This window comes from Protopterus annectens, chromosome 4.part0, assembly GCF_019279795.1.
Source record: "Protopterus annectens isolate FY-2018-M chromosome 4.part0, PAN1.0, whole genome shotgun sequence".
Taxonomy (NCBI): domain Eukaryota; kingdom Metazoa; phylum Chordata; order Ceratodontiformes; family Protopteridae; genus Protopterus; species Protopterus annectens.
In genome coordinates, this window is record NC_056733.1 from 223,233,280 (window position 1) to 223,258,507 (window position 25,228).

At 38.7% G+C, this 25,228-nt stretch overlaps 1 protein-coding gene across 1 annotated transcript in view; it reads left to right on the forward strand.

The window, feature by feature from the left end:
- The window catches only part of SIRT7 (sirtuin 7), an 885,398-nt gene that overhangs the window by 511,540 nt on the left and 348,630 nt on the right, over positions 1-25,228 (forward strand). Inside the window, exon 2 of the mRNA XM_044068225.1 lies at positions 14,768-14,905. Within this exon, the coding sequence (XP_043924160.1) occupies positions 14,768-14,905 (138 nt within the window). The remainder of the gene's footprint in view (positions 1-14,767; positions 14,906-25,228) is intronic.

Genomic DNA, 25,228 nt, shown 5'->3' on the forward strand with positions numbered 1-25,228 from the left:
AACTAGATGACCCACTCAATAATACTTTAAATTTTTTTTGTATTGAATGGTGTATAATTTATTTATAGACAATTTATGTTGTATACCATGAAGCTATGCTGTACATCATACATTGTACAATCTACTAGCATTTGCATTGCTGTCCCTTAACTCTAAAAAAGAAATTAAGCACTCACAAGAGTCAGAGTGTCAAGACAATGTAGTCTTGTGACTCTCAACTCCTTGCTAATACCTACTTTCAAGCTGTAACCTCCCCCACCATCTTACTCAAGGAAGGGTAGATCAGTTGGCCTCGTGGAAAATTTGAGGGTACCCATGTTGTCATCTAGGTCTTGCTTGAACGATGATAATGCAGCACTTAACTTGCAGGGACAGTTTATTCCTGAGAAGGAGAGATGCTTTGTAATAAATGTATCTCTGTCTGACCCGCTCTCTCTCTCGGTGTGAAGATTTAGTTCCTTGGTTCTAGTGTTTGCAAAGCTGTTAGATTTGTAGAGACAGAGAATATTAATGACAGAAGGGTCTGTAATAGCTTGGTGGGTGAAGAACAGATCACCCCCAAAGAGTCTGTAAGATACTGAATAAAGGAATAGGGCTCTCTTGGTATAACCCATGGTCTTTAAGCCTAAAAAATAGTCAGAAACCCCTAGGGCTTCTTTAATTATGTGATATGTTAAATGAGGTATATCCTGAAAGGGGTATTATTCTCTCTAATTTATCTAATTAGTATCGAATATAAGGGAACAGTGAACAGATTAGGATGATATACCTTTGGGTATTAGTTGTGCCAAGTAGAAAGATTTGCTGAGCACTGCTGCTACATGAAGACTGAAGGAGATGGAATTGTCTACTCAGGTCTCTGACTACATTTTTGTTTTAGTAGAAGAATATTGTCTATACTGTATGTTGAGGGTGTTGTTTAATAGATCTGTCAAGGTAACTAATGTACACATGACTTGTTTTGCATCTTTCTAATCTACTCTGTTGACTTCACAGTACTTTCTTTTTGGGTGATTTAATAGAATTTTTGGGGCCACTGTCATAGTTGCTGACTCTCAGCCCATTCCCTAAGTGACTGTGATAGTCAGGGAAGGGGATGCCATGATTGTAACTGGAGGGAGGATTTTCTTTCATGTGAAGGAAATCTTGTTTTTAACTTGGCAGGGGTGGTGAACCAGACTTAACTTTGAGTGGAACATGCATGGACACCTCATGAACATTTCATCTTGCTGCTCTGTGTATGTCAAGGTGCCTGCTCCAACTCCGTGACTAAAATTCAGTATGAGAGTGGACACTCAGAAGTATGGTCACTGAATACTGAAATGAGAGCGAAACAGAAACGATCAAACTGTGTTTGCTGTTAAAAGCTTAAAGACCGAATAAACAAATGACAAGTAGAAGAAAGTAAAATAACTAAACAAACAGAACCTCACAAATAAGTCCTATTAGGTACTAATTTGTCAGTTGCCTCACAGCAAGAGGTTCTCTGGTTCGATCCTCGGCTGGGGTGCCTTCTGTGCGGAGTCTGCATGTCCTCCCTGTGGTCGTGTGGGTTTCCTCCGGTTTCCTCCCACATCCCAAAGACATGCTGCAGGTGGATTGGACACTCTAAATTGGCCCTAGGTGTGCATGTGAGTGTGCCTACTCGACACTGTAAAACTCCACTGCCATTCAATGTGCGGACAAGGTGATCCGCTGTGGCGACCCCTAACCGGGAAAAAGCTGAAAGAAGAAGAAGGTACTAATTTGTCAGTTAAGATACTGCTGGATTGGTACCAGCACGCATAGTATCATAAAGTAGTTAGAAATACATACGTAGATCACAGACATGCTAACTGAATACTCATTTTAGAAGCAGTAGCAGTACAACAAATAAAGATAACAATAACCCTTCTAATGAAAACACCAGCTGCAGAGAGATGTCAAGAAAATTCTCACTTTCATGTGCGGTGTTACAAAGTGAAAGTCAGGGGCCAGAATAGAATATGACATGTAAGGGAGCATAAAGCAGTAAGATAAGAAATGAGATTTACAGATCAAGGAAAGAAAAAAAGATGGTGGGGAGACAGTGCCTGCAGTGGTACATTAGAAGATAACAGAATATGGACAAGAGAGACAACCTTGCAGTGAGTGGATAAAAAAGAGAGAGAGAAGAGACCGTGATTTTTAGTCTGTTGGAAACCCAGAATCACTTTTAGCACTCTGTAGGATCGGGCAGTAGGTTGGGGATAGCCCAAATGTAGCAGCCTAACACAAGAAGCTGCAAAAGAGCAAAAGAAATTCCATAGTAGTAAAAGACATTCTGGGAAGATGGCTGGACAAGCATTTTTTTATTTGTTTGCCTTTTGTTTACCGGGATAATCTTGCTGGGCACTCGGGCCCTTTTTCAGCAGAGGCCCAGGGAGACAAGTTCTATTAGAGATGCAAACATTGCAAAGAATTACAGAGAAAAAAAAAGAAGCAATTTCTCAACAATAGAAGTGGGGTTTTAGAATCATCCGATGGTTAATACAATCAAGACAGATGTTAATACAGTTTTATTTCTGAAGGAGTGTTATACAATAATAAACAGGTTGACAAAAAGCAGTATATAGTTATAAATATAGATAGGATTAATTTACATTTACATTTACAGGATAAGGTAGAAGAGCTGGTGAGTTTAGAGGTTGGTGATAGTCCTGAGATCTGAAAGACAGAGAGAGTTAGACTGTGAACAAGAACAGAGTCAGGAAGACAGTAGGTGCTGTTTTAAGATGTGTTTGAAGCTAGATGCACAACTGTCCTGTTTTAGTAGGATAGGCAGGGAGTTCCACTGTCTGGTGACACAGTAGTAATAGTTTGAGTGAAGAAAGTGTGGATGCAAAAAACGTAGAAGTACACAAGGAGAGACAGTGAGACCAGGTGTTGCCTTAGTACAAGATAGGAAGAACAAGGCAGTCAAGGATGGTGTGGTGGTAGTACACATGAGCGAAGGGTTAGGCAGTGAGATTATGTAGAGGAGGTGAGGTGGGATTGAATGAAGATGAATTACAGTAAACAGTGAATTCTGAGCTTTGTTTCAGTAAAACTGTTGGTGTATACTAACAGCTTCTACAGGCCATCCTTTATAAAATTTGAGTGATGTGTTAGGAACAGATGCAGTGGGTCAGTGGTTATGATTGGAGACTGAACTCTTCTGGAGGAGACTGCAGTATTCCTTATCCAAGTTGGGCAGAGAAAACAGGCTGGGTTAAATATTTGGCCTAGAAGGCTTCAAGCAGATGACATGGGGTGAAACCAGGAAAGGGAAAGTCCTTATCAGGGTTTTTAAGTCAGAGCTGAACAAGGCATTATTGGGTAGTGGCCGCTGGTCAGCAATATGATTCCCCTTTAAAATGGAGCAAGAGGTAGTGGAACTGAAAGATCAGCACTGGCGTTGGGAATTATAGGCACAGACAAAGGGCGAGGAAGGTAGATGAGTTGTGAGGTAGCTTTGAGGGTATGAACAAGGAGGAATAAGGAAGGTTGTTGAAAAAGGAAAAAAAAACAGTTTGGCTCCGTAAGGTGAAATTAGCTGTAAGAGGTAAGGATAAAGAAGGGAAAGGAGGTAAAAGGACAAGGGACAGAGCAGAGAACAGGTGGGAGAGTTGTGTGTATACTGTGTACAGGGCCACAAAGCATGTTAGAGGGTGATACCACTGGTAGTCAACTGAAGCAGTCCCATAGGCATGTGCCATACAGCTTGCTACCCCACAGTGTACAGTGGTTACCCTTTTCTCTGATTAAAAAAAAAAAAAAGTGTATGAATGTCCTTATAACACACACACATCATCCACAAGAGTTTAACAGTAAATAACTTTACTTAAATAGTAGAGAGAATTATGCAAATATAGAGTAAAATATATACAAAGGTTGGCACAGAAGCAAACATTGAAAGACAAATATGAAACATAGGATGCAAATCCAGGATAATAAAAAATTCCTTGGCTTGATTGCTGTAAATATACTACCCCTAAAAACAAATAGCTAATACTCACAGATGGGTCCACAGACACAAGATGAGCATCATCAGCTTTTCAGCCGCTGTGCCATACTACTGTATAGAATATCTCTTCTCCAGTCCAAGTGTCCATGACATTGAGTTGCTAGGGGAAACTTGTTGTAAACCAGTTATTTTAATCAGCATAATGGTTAACAAGGTTTATTAAAACACATGCTTTCCTTTAGTAGAATCCCATTGAAGCCGTTAAATAAGAACTCCACCTAGTAATTACATTACACAGGTCTTTCTTTGTTATATCAGAAGAAGGTGCCATCATATCCATAGAAGCTGCACATTTTACTGACCTTTGATCTCTGTACAGTTAAAAGCATCTCCTTTTTACCATGACAACATGAATTGCAAATAATTTTGACATCTGGACAAAAAGTGTCTAATTTCTGCCATGGCCACATACGCTGCAGATAAGCATAAGAGAAAGAGGAGGGGGGGAGCAAAGGAAAAAGTATACAGTGTTGCATTCAGACTGGTGTTTTCCTAATTGTTTCCTTTAGCTTGGTAGACTGGAATTACCCCTTGTTTCACAATTAATGTTTTAATACTTAGGGCAGCTAAGGTTTGCTGTTCTTAGACTCCGCTAGGGTATTTAGCTATTATTTGATCTATACAAGTGACTATTGTGCGGAGGTCTTTTTCTTTGCATTTTTATTTTCTGTCAGCAATGTTTTAACTACTGTCTGTGTTAACCACTTTACTTGTCAAAGTAAAGTATTTGTTCACATGTATGGCTTTGTGGATGGCATTTATTTCTGTTTTTTATCAGAGTAGATGGTGGTGGTTAGCAGTGTATGTTGGCAAACTGGTGCTTTCCACCTCTAACTGGCCAGACTGCTGTGTGCATTATTATTTTGTGTTATTTTATTTGGCTACACATCAGATGTTAAGGTAAATAATAATGCAAAGAATAACAGACAGAATATCTGGTTATACAAATATAATATTTATTCCAAATGAGAACTCCTGAGGGAGATTAAGAATTTTCTAACATGATCCCAAGAAGTAAAACAAAGGAAAGATTTTTTTTTTTGTTTATAAAGCTTAAAAGAGATTAGGTATAGCATGAGGCTCACATGGGATGATAACATTTTAACAAATTGGGATCTTACAACTACTTGTGCTGTTCATGTGAAAAGTACAACAAGCATATCTTTATTCTGTTACTAAATAAGGAGAAATGTATCTGGTTCACATCTTGGGTTCTGCTTACCATTTTTCAGTGAACTTCTGTACTTGAGGAGTAGGATAAATTATGGTATAGGCCCCTCTGATGTCTTTATTATACTTTCACATACAGTGGATATAAAAAGTTTACACACCCCGGTTAAAATGCCATTTTTTTGTGATATAAAAAAAAGAGACCACAATAAATCATCTCAAAACTTTTCCCACCTTTAACATGACCTATAACCTGTACAATTCAGTTGAAAACAAACAAATCTGTTAGGGGAAAAAATATAAAAAATAAATGTACAGTGTGCTGGCTGCATAAGTGTGTGCACACCCTTAAACTAATACTTTGACCTTTTGATTTAATTACAGCATTCAGTTTTCTTGGGTAGGAGTATATCAGCATGGCACATCTTGACTTGGCAATATTTGCCAACTCTTCCTTGCAAAAGCGCTCCAAATCTGTCAGATTGCGAAGGCATCTCTTTTGCACAGCCCTCTTCAGGTCACCTCACAGATTTTCAATTGGATTTAGGTCTGGGCTGTGGCTGGGCCATTCCAAAACTTTAATTTTCTTCTGGTGAAACCATTCTTTTGTTGATTTGGATGTATACCTGGGGTCATTGTCGTGTTGAAAGGTGAAATTCCTCTTCAGCTTTCTAGCAAACGCCTGAAGGTTTTGGGCCAAAAGTGACTAGTATTTGGAACTGCTCATAATTCCCTCCACCTTGACTAAAGCCCCAGTTCCAACTGAAGGAAAGCAACCCCAAAGCATGATACTGCCACCACCATGCTTCACCATGGGTATGGTGTTCTTTTGGTGATGCGAAGGGTTGTTTTTGCACCAAACATACCTTTTGGAATTGTGGCCAAAAAGTTCAAACTTGGTCTCATCAAACCATAGCACATTTTCCCACATGCTTTTGGGAGACTTGATGTATTGTTTTGCAAATTTTAGCCAGGCCTGGATGTTTTTCTGTGTAAGAAAAGGCTTCCGTCTTGCAACCCTACCCCATAGTCCAGACGTATGGAGAATATGGGAGAGTGTTGTCACATGTAGTACACAATCAGTACTTGCCAGAAATTCCTGCAGCTCCTTCAGTGATGCTGTATGTCTCTTGGCAGCCTCCCTGACCAGTTTTCATCTTTCCTTTTCATCAATTTTGGAAGGATGTCCAGTTCTTTGCAACGTCACTGTTGTCCCATATTTTCTCCACTTTTTGATGACTGTCTTCACTGTGGTCCATGGTATATCCAATGCTGTGAAAATTATTTTGTACCCTTCTCCTGACTGATACCTTTCAAGAATGAGATCCCTTTGATGCTTTGTAAGCTCTCTGCAAACCATGGGTTTTGCTTTAGCAGGCAACTGAGTAAATGTCAGGAAAATCTTACTAGGACAACTGAACTTTATTTGGGGTTAATCAGAGTCTCTCTAATTGATAGCAGGTGTGTACCCAGGCAGAAACTAGAGCAATGTGTACCCAGGCAGAAACTAGAGCAATGTGTACCCAGGCAGAAACTAGAGCAATGTGGAAGAAAGATACCCACACAGTTCCAGTAGTAGTAGGAGCAATGGGACTTATAAAAAAAGAATTAACCCTGTACAAATTGCAGGAATCATTACTTGGGCACATTGTGGTGCTGCGAAGGGCACTTTTGTCTGACATCAAAGACTGAAGCAATACTAATTTCATGAACTTTAATCATACTTTGACTTAGGAATGGGGTCCATTCCCATCATGGTATTAGAAACCCAAAAGATTTGGAGAAATTTAGAAAATAGACAGGGGTCTGAATGGAGAAATAGTGTTGCTAAAATTGAATTCATCCTCAGGTCTTGGTAAGTACCTTCACGAGGTGGACCCTGTTTTTCACAAAATCTCACCAAGACGACACTGATACATAAACTGTATTTATATAGCTTATATCATGGACAGAAGTAGGTAAAAAATGTAAAAAGATAGTGGAGTGCACAAGACCCAGGATAAAAAACTGCCCAATCCTGGTAAGCACACTGGTGCCAGGACTGGAAAAAATGACCGTGTAGAATCCTCAGAATATGGAAACATTCCTACAATGGGGCCAGGCCAGGCCCATGGGGAAGATGTGCCCCAATGTTGTAGAAGAAGTAGCAGTCCACAAAAATCACAAAAACTGATGGGCCAAAGAAGAGCCATAAAGATGATAGAGTGGATTATTGAGGATAAAAAGGAAATTATGTATCATTACTAATATGCAAAAATCCCAGCATTTGTAGACACAAGATATATGAAAAGATTAAGAGAAATTAGAGGAAAGAAAAATACTTCCACAAGATAAACTGTCAGAAAAAATAAAATTCATTAATACAACAGATTTGTGAAAAACAGTGTGCAGATCAAGAAACTCTGATCTGTTTGGAAAAAGAAGCATCTGAGGAAGTGCAAAAATATAAATAAAACCTAGAGATTTTTGAAAAATATAAAAAAGAAATATGACCATGGGAAAGAGAGAGAGATTTGATATGGTGCAGTGTTTATGCAAAGGTGAAAGCCAAATTAATCAATATAAAGAAGGCAGCCCCAAAGATATTCAAAGAGAAATACAGGCAAAAGGCATCCAGATAAGGAACATTTCACAATAAAAAAAATATCACAAAAAGGGAATGTAGAAAAGAAGATTAGTAAAGTAGAAGTAAAAAAAATAGAAGTTGAAGTTATGGAGTACCTGCGAACTGAAGGATTTGGTGTAGAAGGTCTAACACAAGTTACATTACAGCATGATGGAACAAGTCACTAGAGTAAGGAGAAAAACAGGAAGATCAGGACACATCTAAAGAAGAATTATGGACATGGGAAAGAAAAAGATTTAATGTGGTGTAACATCTATGCAAAGGAGAAAGCAAAACTAATCAATACAAAAAGAGCAGCACCAACTTTATTTGAAGAGAAATATAGGCAAAGGAATCTGGACATGGAAAACTTTACAATACAAAAAAATAAGAAGACAAAGAGGAAAAGGAGATTAGTAATGGAGACGTTATAGAAATAGAAACTGGTATGGAGTACCTGCAAAGTGAAAGATTCAGAGTAGAAAATCTAATTCAGAAAGCACCATAAAAGGATAGAGAAGTGGACATCCAAATTAAGGGGAAACCAGTGGAATGGGAAGCAGTTGGCCATATGAAGATATTTTGGAGCCTTCTACAGGAAACCAGTACAAACGTTCACTTGAAGCTGGACAGCAAGAGAAAGAACAGGAAACTGTGGAAACTGATGCAGTCAATGATGAGGAGTGATAGGCCATTACCCATATGACAGAGCAAGGGATGACACTGGATGAAATTGAAGAGAATGTGCCACAGGAAGATGCTATAGAACTTTCTATAGAATGCCCGCAGGAAATGGAAAACAAAAAATGTGCCCTCAGTTTAGAAGAAAATGAGATAAGAAAAGAGTTGCTTGATTTGGTAGAGATGGATAGACATATTAAGATAAAGGAAAGAAATAGACTGCAGAAGGTCAGTAAAACCCAAAAGGGTTATAAGTTTGGTAAAACAAATGAAGACAGTACTGCCCATAAAGATCCATGCGGTTATAACAGAAGTAAACAGGATATATTACTGTGCAGCTAAATTGATAACTGATAAAGTTCTGCCACAAGAACACAGGGTACTGAGGGAAAGGAAGGGGAGAAATCGAATAGAGAAAACTATGAAGCAACTGAGACAAGAAGTGTCACTGTTGGAGGAATATAGAAGAGGGAACAGATCAACAAAAATACTTTAAAGATAGTTGTGATAAAGGCAGTGCGCAGTGTTAGTGCATGATGGATCCTAATCTGTTGTATCACAAATAAACTAAAAATCTCAGCACAGGTGGAAAAACTTAGAAGACACACAGATAAATATAAAGGAAAAGTACAAAATAAGCAATTTATTGATGACCCCAAAAACATTTTTTAAAGAATTGGGAAACAAGGTAAAAGGAACTGAAAGACCACCAAAAAAAGAAATAGACACATTTTGGAGAAGTATTTACAAAAATCCTGTGGGACATAAAGATGCTAAATAGAAGAAATAAAAGAAAGAAAAAAAAAGAAGTTTAAAGGTGCAGGATATGAAATGGGATGAAGTAACGGTCAGAGAGATTGAAAAAAGGTTATGTAAATCCTCTAATTGGAAAACCCCAGGCCCAGATGCAGTACCTAACTTCTGGTTAAAAGTGTTAACATATTTGCATGAAGATTTAGCCATGAGTAAGAACTATTTATATGCAAACCCTGAACAGATACCAACCTGGCTAACAACAGGAAAAACAATGCTACTTGTTAAGAGTGAACCTGCAAGCCACCCAAAACACTATAGACCAATAACTTGCCTTCCAACGACGTGTAAACTATACACTGGAATTGATGCAGACAGAGTTTATAATCATTTAGAAGAAAACTCAATTATGGCAGTAGAACAAAAGGGCAATAAAAGAAAGTCATATGGAACAAAGGATCATTTGTTGTTAAAGTCATAGTGGAGAACTGTAAAAAAGGGGAACAATCTAAGTATGGCATGGATAGACTACAAAAAAGCATTTGATATTATCCCACATTCATGGATAAAAGAGTGCTTAAAAATGTATAAGATACACACTACACTGATTAACTATATTACAGTGGCCATCAAACGGTGGCAGACCACTTTGCAATTAAGCCATGATAAAGGTCAAATTATTATCCCAGGGAAAAAAAATTCAAAGGGCCATATTCCAGGGTGACTCTTTGTCACTGCTGGTATTCTGTCTTGCCCTTCACCCATTAAGCTATCTACTTAATAGCTTAGACCGTGGCTATAATCTGGCTCATCTTCTCTTTGTTGATGATTTAAAATTGTATAGCTCAACAGATAAGGAACTGAAAGCACAACTGCAAGTTGTCAACATTTTTTCAGATTATATAAGAATGTAATTTGGTCTTGATAAATGTGCAAAAGCAACCTTTAAAGCAGGAAAACTGCAGCACCAAGAAAACATAAGTTTGGGACAAGAATGTGATATAAAAGAACTTGAGCAAGAGGGGAGTGTATAAATATTTGAGAACTGATGAAGGATCAAACATAAAACATGAACAAACGTGAATAAAACTGAGTAAGGAATATTTTAGAAGACTTAAATTAATCCTGAAAACAGCACTGACATCTAGGAACAAAATTCAAGCTATAAATCAGTTTGCTGTTCCTGTCTTAACTTACAGTTTTGGAGTGATTGACTGGCTCCAAAATGTGTTTGATAGATTAGACAGGAAAACAAGAAGGGTGCTTCATGCTCACCAAATGATTTATAAAAGTCAGTGCATACCAAGATTATGTATTCCCCGTTCTGAAGGAGGTATGGGCCTCCTTGAAATTGATTACTGATATAGATCTGGAATTGTGGGACTGCACACATATCTGCTGACCTCACAAGACCCAAACATAGTGAAAGTTTTGAAACATGAGGAGAATAAATCTAAGATGACTTCCCTGCTTAGTCTTGCAGAAGCATATTGGCATCAAGCAGGAATGAAAATGAAAACAGAAGTAGATAAAAATCAGGCAGCAACTGAATGTGCCAAAAAAACAAAAGCAAGAATATAAGGTGAAGGACCAGATGAGAAGGCAAACAATGCAAAAAGGGTCCCATTTATGTTATCGAAAGGGCTGTTAACTGAACGTCCTTTGATTGACATGTAAATGGTGAAGTAACAAAACTTTGAATGACCAAGTAAGTGAATTTTTTTCCCCAGGGGAAAAAAATCGCTTGGCTGTTATCAGGAATCTGCCCTTTCCTCCACTGTAGTGCGATGTTGGGGGGGTGATGGGGGGGTTTGATTTGTTTTATTTATTTTTTTTGGCCAAGCGTTTTTTTCATGGGAAAAATTGCTTATTTGGCCGTTAAAAGTTTTGGTCTTTCGATATGTGTCGATCAAAAGGTGTTTGATGAACAGCCCTTTTGACAAAGTAATGTAGACCCATGTGAAAATGCATAAATATAGTTACAAGTATAGAAAACTTTTGAAAGAACCTCATGCTGATCAGGAACAAACACAGGAATGGTTAAGGAGAGGCAAATTCAAACCAAGAGACTAAAGGTTAATATTGGCGGCACAAAATAGTGGGCTATGTACACATTGATTTACAAAGTCCATTGAACATGTGGAAGAAACAGACAAATGTAGGTTTTGATTTTCGCATACAAAAGCAAAAATAAATATCCAAAATACATCAGCAAACAGGAACACGAACAAACAGAAGGCAAGAAGTCGAGTTACCAGAACGTGTATTAATAAAAGAAGCTTTTGTGTCTTATCAGTGGTGTTCCAGTTCGTGTTACTGTTTGCTGATGTATTTTGGAGAAATGTAGGTTTTGTAAAACAGAATTGGAAACAGTTGCACACCTTGTTGCTGGTTGCAATATACTAACGGCAGAAGGACTGTATACTGAAAGGCGTAATAATGTGGCAAGACTGTTGCACCGGGGATTGTGCGAACATTATAGTATTGAAGTGATTGAAAAACACTGGAAACATGAGCCACAAAGCATCACTGAAAATGATGAAGTCTACATCACACGGGATCACCCATTACCTACAGTTCAAAAGATAAATGTTAGAAAATTGGATATAGTGATCCATGTAAAGAAGACAAAAGTAGCATTGATGACTGAAATCGCCACACCCAGTGACTACAGTGCCTTGCATACAGAGAGAGACAAAGTCATAAAATGTCAGGATTTGCAGGCAGAAACAAGAGCAATGTATAAGGAAGATACCCAGACAGTTCCAGTAGTAGTAGGAGGAATAAGTCTTATAAAAAGAATCTACAGTCACATTTAGATATGTTATCAATACATGTAACTCTATGAATTGCTGAAGGAATTATTACTGGGCACGTTGCTGGTGCTGCAAAGAGCACTTCTGGCTGACATCAAAGCTTGAAACGGTACTAATTTCATGAGCTTTAATCATACTGTGACTTAGGAATGGGGTCCGTTCTTGTCATGGTATTAGAAACCCAAAATATTTGGAGAAATTAAAAAGTAGTATGAATATGTTCAAGCTGCAGGAGCAACTCAGGCATAGTAGCAAAGCTAAATAAATGGGGAAGAAACCCCTATGTTATCCACTGGATCTCCATAAAGAAACCAGTAGCCAATGGAGTCCCCCAGGGTTCTGTGCTGGGACCTCTCCTGTTTGGCATCTACTTTTCTAAAGCAAAAGCCAGTACCAAAGGGCTATGGCTTACTAAGTTTGCAGGTGACTGCAAGCTAGGAGAAGTCCTTGAATCCCCAAATGATTAAGCCATCCTACAGGAAGGTTTGTCCCAAATAAATAACTGGTGACAAAATCATGGACTGAAACTAAATGCCAAAAAATGCATTATTATATCCTTTGGGAAGCAAGTCACCTACTGGGAACTACCACACTGGCAATAAGCCCCTAAGAGATGACCCAGTTGTTTTGCATTTGGGAGTTTACATTGATCAAAAGTTAGGTCACTGTCCACAGGTGTCTGTTATTGTAAGAAATTTCTTCTCTATTGCACAGCTTATAAACAAATAGATTGTCAAGATCTAGGAATGTCATTGTCCCCCTTTACTCAGCCCTCATGAGGCCATTCATTGAATTCAGTGCTCCGTTTGACATGTATGTCCAGACACATGCAGTAACTGAATGTCCACAGAGATGCCTTACTAAAAGAATACAAGACCTAAGCAACATGTCCTACATAGACTGACTCAAATTCCTCAGAAGCGGCTCCTAAATGCTTTACCCCATGCATGGCTCTCCTCAAATGATCTATAGTATGATCCCAGTTCTCATTTGGGGTAATGTACAATTATTGACCATGAGATGGATGAAGCCAATCTCTAACCAAATGGGATAGGTTAATTTGAGCACAAAAAGGGAAACTGGCCAGGTTTAAAATGGTCCTCAAGGGCAGCTAGACTAGTACTTACTTATGAACCTAGGGGTGCATCAAGTTCTGGCATCTTTCTGTTTAGTCTGTTAGCACTGAGTGGTGCCACCATGATGTTTGAGTTTGCTATATAGGATTGTCCAGTAGGAAGACTCTGCCTAAAAAAGGCACTGTGTAGGGGCAACAAAGACTCTAGACAGTATGCAGAAACCCTGGTATGAGAGGTGTAAGCCATACATGGCTAAACAGAAAGTCTTATCTACCATCTCATTCTAGGCTGAGACATAGAGGACCCCCTTGGAATGACACCAACTACTTGGCCAATTGTTAGAAACAATTATCTTGTCTTTGTATCTAGGCATCATTCTTATTGAAGGCAAGAATACTACTCAAAACCAGTGTCGTTCCTGCCTCTAACATATGCATAGTTAGTTCCATCATGTTTCCCTGCATGTCCCTTTCAGTTCCATCATGTTTCCCTGCATGTCCCTTTCAGTGGAGCTCCTCCAGTCATTTATGACCACACGGATCTCCACTAGGTCTAAGTTGTACTTATCTGATTTAAGGGATCATGGGTCTCTTGTGATATCATGAATACTGGCACTGAACAGCAGCTTTTACAGCAGGTTAACTGATTGATTTTTTTTCTTTTTAATTTAAACTATGTTTAGCTTTTGTAGCATGGAAGGGAAGATATTTCAAAGCTGAACTTTTAACTGCTCACTATCCCCAGTCTTGTCAGTCTTTGTGTCTGTGTGACTCGTACTGTTTCTACAAGTATCAACATGGAAGAGATGCAAACTTTCCATGTTTTTCTTACTTTTCTTATGTTATATATTCCACTTTCTTTAGAACTCTTTGTTTGCCTACTGAAAGCAGCCTCTTCTATTTCTATGTTCCCCATCCTCATATAGGTGCAAAATAGTCACACTATTATAACAGTAATTTTCACCCTCCCTTACAGTGAAGGTATTTTTTGTCACTACCATTTTTTAAACCAAAACTAAAGCCTTGGTTGTAGAAGTTTTGTATATCCATGTTTCTCAAAATAGTGAGGGGTCAGTAGGTGATTGATCTTGATGCTTGCAGATGGCTGTAGACAATATTGGCAAGGTGCTTTGGGCTTTGTGTTTTCAGCTCAGAGCCCAGAGCCTAGTAGGAGTATTCATATTCCAATGCTCTGAAGACAACAGGGCTTCTGGTAGGATTTCTTGTTTCCATGACCATAATGATGGCAGGGAGTATGAAAGTATCCTCCATGTTTGTGGCAATGCATAGACAGTCAAAGCAGGTTTTCATACCTGTTCAATAGAAACCTAAGAGTTTGTGTGTGCCTGTGTGTGTGTTTAATAAATAAAAAGAGGGCTAGGAAAAGGTCTCCCATCCTCTATATTTTTTATGAGTTCTTAGATCTGAATCGTCACTGCCATAATTGCTGGTCCTGTGGAAGTGGGAGGCTAATTGCTGATCCTGTGGAAGTGGGAGGCTTTTGGAAGATGATGTATCCTAGATACTTATTGTGTCTTTGGTCTTTAAGCTAAAATATTGGCTAAGAGCCTTTGAGTTGTAGTGTGTAAGAACAATATTGCTACAACCTGAGCTGTAATAATCTCTCTCCACTTCCTGCTTAGGTGTCAAAGATTCTAAACAAGCCTGTGGAGCAGTGTAGCCCAGATGAACTTGCTGTCATGGATCAAAATGAAGACATTGTGTGTGAACTTAGAAGTCGTAAAAAGAAAAATGAGCAGTTGAAGAGAAAGTTAAAAGAGGTGAGTAGGGAGAGTACACTTGGAGTTTGCATTATCAGCAAATGGGTGCTAGGGTGTGTCCATGCTTGTAAAGTTTTCTCACTATCTGCAGAGAAGTGATCCTGTTCACAGCAGTATTAGCTTCAACTTTATAAGCATTTATGACCAGAGTGTTTCTGTAAAACAGTGGTCCAATTTGTAATATTTATTACATTTTAATGGCATTTCCAGTATTTCTCACCCTTAGCTCATTGATCTGTGACCTACCACCCATTCACACCTGTTGAATGATATTCAATATCTCCTTACAGTTTAGTTTGTTACACAGGCTATGTGACCTCTTCCTCCAGATTTAGTATTTACAAAAGATCTGTGAACTCCTTGTTGCTCATAGTCATACAGTTTCTTTAGAGCCAAATTTCATAATTGTTGCTGAATATCTGTGACCCCCACCCCATTTAATTTCCTTTACACAGGATCTGCGATAGTCCATAGTTTGTTACACAAGACCTGCGACCTTAGTTTTTTCACAGCATATTTGTCTTCCCCACATTTCATAGACATTACACAGGCTCTATGATGACCTCCCCATATTGATAGTTTATTGTGTAGGATCTGTGATGCAACAGTTCATTGTTTGTTACACAGTATATGTCACCTGATTTTTTTTTATTATTATTAGAATGCTTTTTATTGAAGCTAGCTTTGTGGCTGTGTCTCTCTGTCCTTCTGTGGTTTTGTCACGCTCTCGCGAGACTGGAAAAATGCAGAGCAAAGCTGTGTTTTATCTGCTGTCTCACAAAGCCAACTTCAATAAAAACTTTCTAATAATGACAGAGGGACAGTATTTTACTCTCAAGTAAAATATTATCCCATCTGTCATTGGCGAGATGGTGGGAAAAAAAATTGGCATTTTTTCCACACTCTCGCTAATACAGACTTTATAAACACACACACTCGCATCTCCCTACATCATTTCCTACACACACACACACACACACACACACACACACACACACACACACACACACAGCTGCTGCAAAAACACAGATAAAGGGCAGCAAGTATGTCTAGCTAAACCCTTGTATGCACTTATAAAGGTTCCTGAAACTTCTGCTTCAAAATAGCCACCTTTCAACTTTGTGTAAGCCCATCAAAGGCCTGCATAAACTGATGACATGCCCAAAAGGAAACCACTACAGCTCTTGTACCTCTCAAGTGTACCTCATTAAAAGGAAAGTTTCTCAATCAGACTTTTAAAAAAAAATCCATGTTCTTCATAGTTCCACATTGTAAGAGTCTGCAATACCTCCAGTTCAATGTTTTTTTAACAGATACTGATTAGTAAATAATACTGAATCATACTAATTCATCAAAAGAATGCTTAAATTACAGTATCAAATAACACATTCAAACTGTCCTGTGATCATCCTAGTTGAAGTTGTTAGTAAGCTGTTAATAAATGGTCCACGTTATGAGAAGTAGTGTTCCACTTTTTTCTAAAATAAAAGAAGGCTCCTCTCTGGTTCTGTTGTATTCAGCAAAAAAACTGCCGAGCTTCTCATCAGCATTTTTTCCACTGTCTGGCTAATTGCCTTCTTACTATGTCTATCGAGGAATGTGACAGAACCACAGAGGGACACATACTTTAATTAAAAACTAAAAAGGAATAAAGTAAATATAAATAAAAATGCTTTTTATTGAGTTGCTCTAAAAAGTAAATCTAAGAAAGAGTCAAAACTTTGCAAAAGAAACACAGACATGCTGATTTCTGAAGAGCAATCTCTGACTCAGCATTAATGGAAATCCTGTGATCTGGGATTACAGATAAATACCGTAAAAGTCTTCCTTGACTCCATCTCACAGGATTGTATTTATGGTTGCTTTATAGGTACTTGTCTTCAAAAGACCTTTTTGATATCTCAAATAGAGCTATTCACCTCATTTCTAAACAGACAGCTAAATACATTTTGTTCCAGGACTCCTTGCAAGCAAACCTGGAAAACAGATGCATATCCATTACCCTGGAAGGGACTTTTCCTGTATGCATTTCAACTCTTTCCACTGACATCCAGGATAATTCTGAAAATTTGAAGGGATTCCCTCCCCAAGAAAAACATTAACTTCTTCTTTGCCCAGGCAACATTGGTTCTCCGTTCTTATGGAATTGGCCAGGGGCAGTTACCACAAGCTTCCTCATAGACTGGATCTACACACAAAAATGGGAAATTTGATATACCCCAATATCCATCCACTTCAACTGACTGCCTGAATGATTCATTTCCAATACCTTTTAGGCCCATATTTAATGACGATGTGCAGTAGGCACTAAAGGTGGCAAGAAAAGACTGCTTCTAGAAAGTCCTACATTGTTAAGTGAAAGCAACTTTCTAACTGGTGCCTAATCAACAACCTGAGAGCCCATCAAGGATTTTGTAATCACTTAGTGTTCAGATATTGGTGCAAGTTACTTTCCTCTGGCCTGTCTTATTCGTGTCCAAAGGTTCATCTTGCAGCCATTTAAGCATGTCTGCACATGCAGCCCCCTCTTTCTTTTTGTTGTGAATCAGTTTCTGAAAAGGAGTTTTTACACCTGGAACCTCCTTGTAAACAGGTTGCTCCTCCTTGGTAGCTCAACTTTGTGCAGGAAAAAAATGACTGTCACCTTCTGAACCTGCCCATAAAGCTAATTTAAGGTTCTTGACTTGGAAAACTGTACCCACCATTGCTTTGACATCTGTAAAAACAGTATCTGAATTGCAATCTCTCATGGTGGGCAGGCCTATCCCTTTTTCCACAGGAATAGGATCTGTTTAAGAAGAACCCCCTCATTCATGCCCAAAGTAGTTATCAGGCTTTACTTTGAATCAAGCCATCAATCTCCCAGCTTTCTATCCAGAACCTAAAAACCTAGGAGAAAGGATTCTGCATACTCTGGATGTACACAGGCTACTCAGGTACCATCTTGATGAAACTAAGCCCTTTAGAAAAGTTATTTGTTTCTTATCAAGGGGCAAAAAGGGACACCCTTTATCTAAAAAGCATATTTTCCTGGTGGCTGTCCGCAGCTGTTGATGATTGTTATTCCCACTAGAGCAAATCCATTTCAGGAAGTATAAGGCACATTCTACTAGGGCCATGTCTTCTTCAGTAGCTTACTGGAAAGGGGTGGACTCTAGAATCATTCTAGATGATTCTATGTGTTTTTCTGTATATACTTTTATAATGCATTATAAACTTGATTTCTTTCTGAGGTCCAGGTCATGCTTTGCTAGGATCATTCTCCAGGGGCTTTTAATCTATGTCTTTCTTCCTCCCAGGTTGTCTAGGCTTTGGTAATCAACCCATACAGTCTAAAGGGTACTGCAGTAGTGGGAACATAATGCAGTTTTGTAAGTTGCACTTGCATGTAACGGTAGATGATCAAATTATTCACTGCTGCAGTAGCTTTATCCACCCTTCACCTCCCTGCTCTTGTGTATAGTTTTAGTCTGGATGTAAAGTAGGTTGTGTTTCTTATTGCTTTATATGTTTTATTGTTACTGGTTGTTTTGATTCAGGATTGTAAGGCTTTCCTCTCCTTGTACAGGCAAGAAAGTCCTGAAAAAAAGTCTTCATTCCTGACTTCTGATTTCCCTCCTTGGGATTAGCAGTGAGGAATTTGAACATCTACTGTTATGGGTAAATGCAGTTTACACAATTGTACTGTCCTGCACATTAAACTTTCTCAGGATGCTTAGAGCCGCATTGTTACCCACAGTGTTGCATGTCTAAGAACCCATCTCCCGAGATGTGTAGCCACACGCTAACCTCATTCATACTGTGACACAGCCTCAAGCTACAATTGTTTCTCAGCATTTATTGGTGTGTGTGTGTGTGTGTGTTTTTTTTTTTTTTTTTTTTTTCATGGGTTTCTGTCATGTTTAACTCCTTTTGGTCTTCCAGCATTGATTCAGGTCAATTAATTCCTTTTTCTTGCCTTTCATTTGGATAGTTGCTAGGCTGTGCAATTCAGATACTCTTTCTCTCTGCTATCAGTGGCATTTTGTTCTTACTGTTGGCATTTTGCTTCATTAACGGAGAAAAGACAAGACTGAGAATCCTTCTAAAAGTGTAAATTTGGGGCAAAGAAAATCGCCCCTCTGGATAGGCACAAAAAAATTGTTAAATGTGTAGGAGAGGGTTTGTTTTCCAGGAGTATGAGCTATGTACTACATTTTAAGCCCTCTGCTCTCAAAAGAGAGGGAAAGTAGACTGGAATATGAAAAGTTCAGGTCCACACCAGCCTCCTATTCTCTGCCTTGTTCCCCAGCCAGTTAATGAGGAATTTGCCATTGCATTGTCTATCCTGGTGCTTTTTACATTTTCCGTCTTTCATTTTTAAGTTTACCATGACTTTCCAGCCCTAAACCCACACAATTCTATTGTCTTTTATTTTCTTAACCTTCATTACAGTTGCGCACACAAGTTTGCAAGTAGTTTTCAGTGTTCTTCTTTTCTAATTCTTCCAACCAGAACTGAATTGTGACAATATCCTTCCATGTCACTGTTGCAGTATTCTTCACCTAAGGGATCTCCTGCTAAGGATAGCCCAACATCTGGCTAGTATACCAAAGCTTTTAAGTCTTATAGGCATGGTAAGTCATATGTATGCTCCCTGTGCAAGGCGTGGGGCATAGGCATGACTTATGGATGCAAATATTCAGAACTTCTTTGCTGCCAGTTCGAACATCATTATCCAACATTAGTCTGAACTCCCTTCTGCTGTACTGCTGGCTAAGCCATTTTCAGATAAGTGCCCCACTGGGATTTCTTCTCTCATTTTTCTATTCTTTATGGTATTGTGCTTATGTAATCCAGAACGGGAAAAGGTCAGTGTGGGAGGCATAGTCCCCATAAAGACCATGGCAACCGTCTTTTTTGCTTTGGTGCTTCCCACAACCATACTCGGTGCTCTGTTTGACAGACATTTCTGCCTGAGACCCTACATAGTTCTCTCCCCCTTGTCCATACCTCTTTAGAATCAATGACTTAAGCTTTTGGCTCAGGGTGCTGTGTCAGAATCCTCCCATCCCAAGGCCCAATCATCTACGAAGAAGGTCAAAAAGGTAAGGTTGGTTACAGTTGCTATCCAGCATCCCCTGGATGTCTCTCTAGTGGCTAGTGAAAGCCCTGAAGACCATCTGGTGCTTGCTTCAGATTCCTCTGCTTCGACCCTGTCAGAGACTTGCATCCTCTGAGGCTTTTTTAAAGTCCACTCCTGACATTGAGGGGGATCCCCTGCTGTTAATATCCCAGGGACTGAGGGGGATTCCTTAGATTAGACATGTCCAACCTGCGGCCCTCAGAGCTCTTCCATGTGGCCCTCAACCTCTAACTGTAACATTGATGTACGCATGCCCCAAAACACTTTTTTTGTTTTGTGTTTTTCGCTCCCGTGACCTGTAACGCTAATGTCGGTGTGCGCATGCGCCAAAGCACCCTTCTAGTTTTGTTTTTGAGCCAAAAAAGGGTCAGTGTGCCGAACAATCAGTGTGTGTGTGTTCTCGCTGAAGAGGGACTCGTGTATGGATTTGCCGCTGTTGGCTTTGAAAGGGACAGCAATTACCTGTGTTAATAGGTAGGTACGGAGTGAGTGAGTGCATGCATGAAAGCAGAATTGTGTGCGTGAAAGTAGAACAGTGTGTGTGTATGTGTGCATAACAGAGAGAGACGCATGCACAAAGAGGCTAACGATGATCAGTCTACCTACTGAACACAAACAAGTTAGCTCCCAAATATATCATACATTAAGAGTACACTTTCATTAAATTGTGGCTTTCCTGACAGGGAAAGTGTTGTATTGAACATGAACTCATACCACTTAACTGTATGGATTTTCAACGAATGTCTGAATTTTTGCCTCATCTTCCAATTTGTGTCTTTTGCTTAGGAAATAAAAGTAGTCGTCCAAGGTAATGCAGTTCCAGGAAGTAAGAATGAGACAGCAGCCTAGGGTTAATGGGTCAGTAGTGGACTGACTATGTGGGACTGTAGCATATAAAGTTGTATTGTTTTTTCAGACAAACAAAAAAGCACCTAGTACTGTTTTTTTCATTGGTGAGTAGCAGTGGTAGACTGGACAACAGTAAGCATAGCTTTGGCGGATCATCAATACTGGCAAATCAAGTGGGCACAATGTAATTTTTTAAATGTTGGGGATTTTAGTGTGTATGTGTGTGCTTATGTGTTGGGAGTGCTGCAACTGTAGATGATTATTAAAGACAGAGACTTGCGGACTGTGGAGAATGTTTCTTTGTTTCAAAACCTAATACTTGGGTACGCATGCCAGAAGTAGATTTTTTAAGACATAGCGTCTTGCCATTTACAGTGGATGGATATTTACATTTAATGGGCAATGTATTAGCGTGGGCCTGTGGGTTTCTGAAGGATGCCAAGTCTACCACTGCCAATGTCTTGTAAAGTGACCTGGAAATGGATATTGGGATGTTACTGAAAAAATATAGTAAGTGGGCTTAGAAATATAGTTTAATTAAACAAAGTGTACTTTCAATTTACAGGCCATAATTTAATTTATTTCAGGTAGTCCAGATACTGGTAGATTGTATACCATTAGACTTAAGGGAGAGCTGTCATTCTGGGGAAACAAGCAGCCCTAGTTTCAGTGAAAGCTCTGTGGTTGCTTGCAGGTAGGAAGTTGCAGGATGTTGATGCAATGTGTTTTACTTATTATTTTTAATGCATTTGTCATTTCAAAGCATGGTTTTCTTTGATGTAAAGAAGGCAGGACTGAATGAGCCATATAATGTTTAACTGACAATAATTGGATAGAAAGATTATAAGTGATGTATAATGTTTGCAGCTACCGTTGTTTCAATGGTGTCTGTGATGCATAACTATTTTTGGGCCTGTGTCCCACTTTTATTTTTCGCTTTGTCCAGATTTCTTGCTCTAAGGTTGAGAGGTATGGTTCTATACTAAATCAGAAGTTGCATTTACCTTGGAAGACTTTTCGGCATAATTATGAAAAACAGAGCCTTTTTAATATCTCTGCTTATTTCCAATATAAATTGCCATGTAACCTTGCAAATAACCTTCTTATTAAGCTAGTTTACTTCTTTTGGAATTGACAGATATGATTCATCTGTTCGGACATAAGCTTAGAGTGCTAATGTGACTTTGATTTCTTGCAGCAGTCTGTGGTTTACATAATCACAATAACTTTTCTGTGTTTCTGGGTGTGTAATCAATTTAACAGTTTTAAAGATGTTTTGCAAAAATAAATATATAATAAATAAATAATCCTCTCAATATTGAGCTATTGACAAAGTCTGGGAATTTGTTTTTTTCAAAAGCGAAGGTCAGCATTACAGCTCAGTAAACTGTCAGTCTGTGAGTAACTTCTGCACTAATTAAAATGTCTGAATATCAAATGGCTTTAGATTGGAGGGAAGTTTATTTTTATTTATTTTATTTTATTTTACATTTGTTTACCGGGAAAGTCCGACTGGACACAGGTCCATTTTCAGCAGAGGCCCGGGGAGAAAAGCTCCAAAAAACCCACAAAACAATGTAATACAATACATGAGAGAGAGAGAGACAGCAAATTATGGATGTAGTACTCATACAATATGGCAGAGATTACATCTTGTAACAGTGGCAATCATTGAGGTACAGAATAAACTTAAAAACATTTTTTTTTTACAGTTATAATTACAGCAAGGCAAATATCAATGAGTAAAGTTTTTAGGAGAAAGCTGTTTGTACATAGCTGAAGCTCTGAAACAATCTTTTGGTATGGATTAACCTGGAGATTGACACAAGTTATATGTTTACACCAGTATGTAGCATTATAGATTAGGGTTTTCTTATTGATTTACTTTTTGCCGAGCAGTTGTTTGTTGATTTATTGATGGTCCTCTTGGTGGTGGTAAATTACATGGATGAATCCATCTCTATTGTGATTTTTTTTCAGATATTTTGACTTCCAGACAATTTCATTCAGTGAGTGGGTGTCATGTGATTACTGAGGTTGCCTATTTTACAAGTAGGGGCTTTGTGTGTGTGTGTGTGTGTGTGTGTGTGTGTGTGTGTGTGTGTGTGTGTGTGTGTGTGTAAGAGAGAGATTTAATATGTATACTGAATATAATTTTGCAAATGGAATTCTTAGTTAAACATGCCCCTCTTCTTGGGCAACTAGACTTAAGTAACCAATATTAGATCTTAGCCATCCAGCTGGGAAAGGTTAGTATGTGGATTTTCCATCTGGTTTGATGAAGGCTATGCTACTTACCCAAGGACTACATTTATGGCTATCCATCCAGCCATCGTGTTGCTGAACTACATTGTTTGATAATGAGGGGAGCTTTTTACAGAAGTTGAAGGTTTTTGTCTCAAGAACCTGTCCGTAAAAAGTGGCTTGTTTATGTTGCAGTGAAGACTGTGCTCTTTGTAAAGAGCGTTTTACGTATAACCAGTATTTCTGAGGTAGAGGAAGTCTCTTAAGGCAGGATCTTTCTTAGCCTGGAAAGCAATCCAATGATGAAATTTATAGGGGCCAGTGAGAGACAGAGGAAAGCAAGAAGCTTTTTAGTCTGGATAACTAAGTGAACTTAGTCCTTTGACCTTTTTTGTCAGAAATGGTTGTAGTCTTTCTTTTGGCAGGGTGTTTTGCTGAGGCACATGCCAAAAGGGGCACTGCACTCAATAATGGCTCTTGTAAAGGAAGAATGCAGGGATGTTATGATCTCCTTGTCCCTCCTTGGATGAGATACCCTTACCAATGAAGTGGGCCATGTAAAAAGCTTTTACAACAGAGACAACATGGTGGTCAATAGTCAGGTTTCTATCAACCTGGCTGCCCAAGTACCATACGACTTATTGCGTGCTTGCAACATTGTTATTAATGTAATTTGTGGGGACATCACTCTCCTCAAAGGGGATGATGATGCATTTTTTGGCATTTAGCTTGAGGCCATATTTCTGGTACCAGTTATTTGTTTGGGTGAGACCCTCTTGTAGCTTATTCAGAATTGTTTTATTAAGTCAGTAATGTGAATTCTTTACTTTATTGCTAATTTGTTGGGTTATTTTTGTGGATTATAGTATTGTAGGACTGCTTATGTTGACATTTTACGTAGCTGGACTGCTGGAATGGTTTTCCCCGTGAGAAATGCTAGTGCTGTAGTGAATATCTGTTTATTTGTAAAAAAAAAAATACATATATATATATATATATATATATATATATATATATATATATACACACACATACATGTATGGTACTTGCGTATTATCGCAACCAGATTTCAAATGTGTCATAATTCGTTATGTAATGTAGCAAGGACTCATTCAGTTTGTGCAGAGGTTAGTAGGTTAAGTAAGTAACAGTTTGTCAGACTGGGGCCCGACTGTTTCGTGATTTTAAAGGAAAGGAAACCATTCACTTTTGCGAACAGTGGCATTTTGTTTATGGCCGGGCATTCATAAATGCTTCCTTTGTGTCACTTGCAATGAAGTTGTAAGGTATTAGAGATAGACGCGCATGTTATCTAGTATTTTTAGGTAAGTACTACTTCACTATAAAAGCATGTCTTGGGTTCAAAAACTCAGGGAACAACATACCTGTGTAAGTTACAGGGCTACAGCCAGTTTGATCAGGTGAAAGCCTTTTTACAGTCGTCATTCTCCCGCTTAGCTTGGAATTCTAACCCGTATGGATTTTGAGGTGTTGTGCACAGGACTCTTGAGATATGTGACTCCTTCCAACAGGGAGATAAATAATGGCCTCAGACCCATGTCACACTTCTAATAGTTAAAGATCACCTCCCCTGTTGAAAATACTCTCCATGGTGTAAGTTTCCCTTCCGCGGCAGTAACAGCTTTCAGAACGCAATGACATACCATGGCCAATGACAGGAATCAGCTGTCTTGCCGCCGTGAAAAGTAAGTAATGCACCATGTCAGGAAGTTTTCTGAATTTTCTCACCTGTTCTTTGTTTGTCTTTGTCTGTGGCCCCCCATTCTCAGTTGCTCATATATTTTTGGAGCTGCTCTACAGTGCACAACTAAGAAGGTAGACACATGGGCCATTGTGGAATCTGGTTGCAATAATACGTAAGTACTATATATATATATATATATATATATATATATATATATATAGATAGATAGATATATTAACTAAGATGTTAGAGTTGACTGTTAGATTAGAGGATAAGAATTAGAATGAGAATTAGAATTTTAAGGTAAATATTAGGCATTTATTACATTTATTCATTGTTCAGATGCACCTACAGTACAGCCAGGAGGTCGACTGTGGTCTTCCAGAGCAACTAAAGAGTT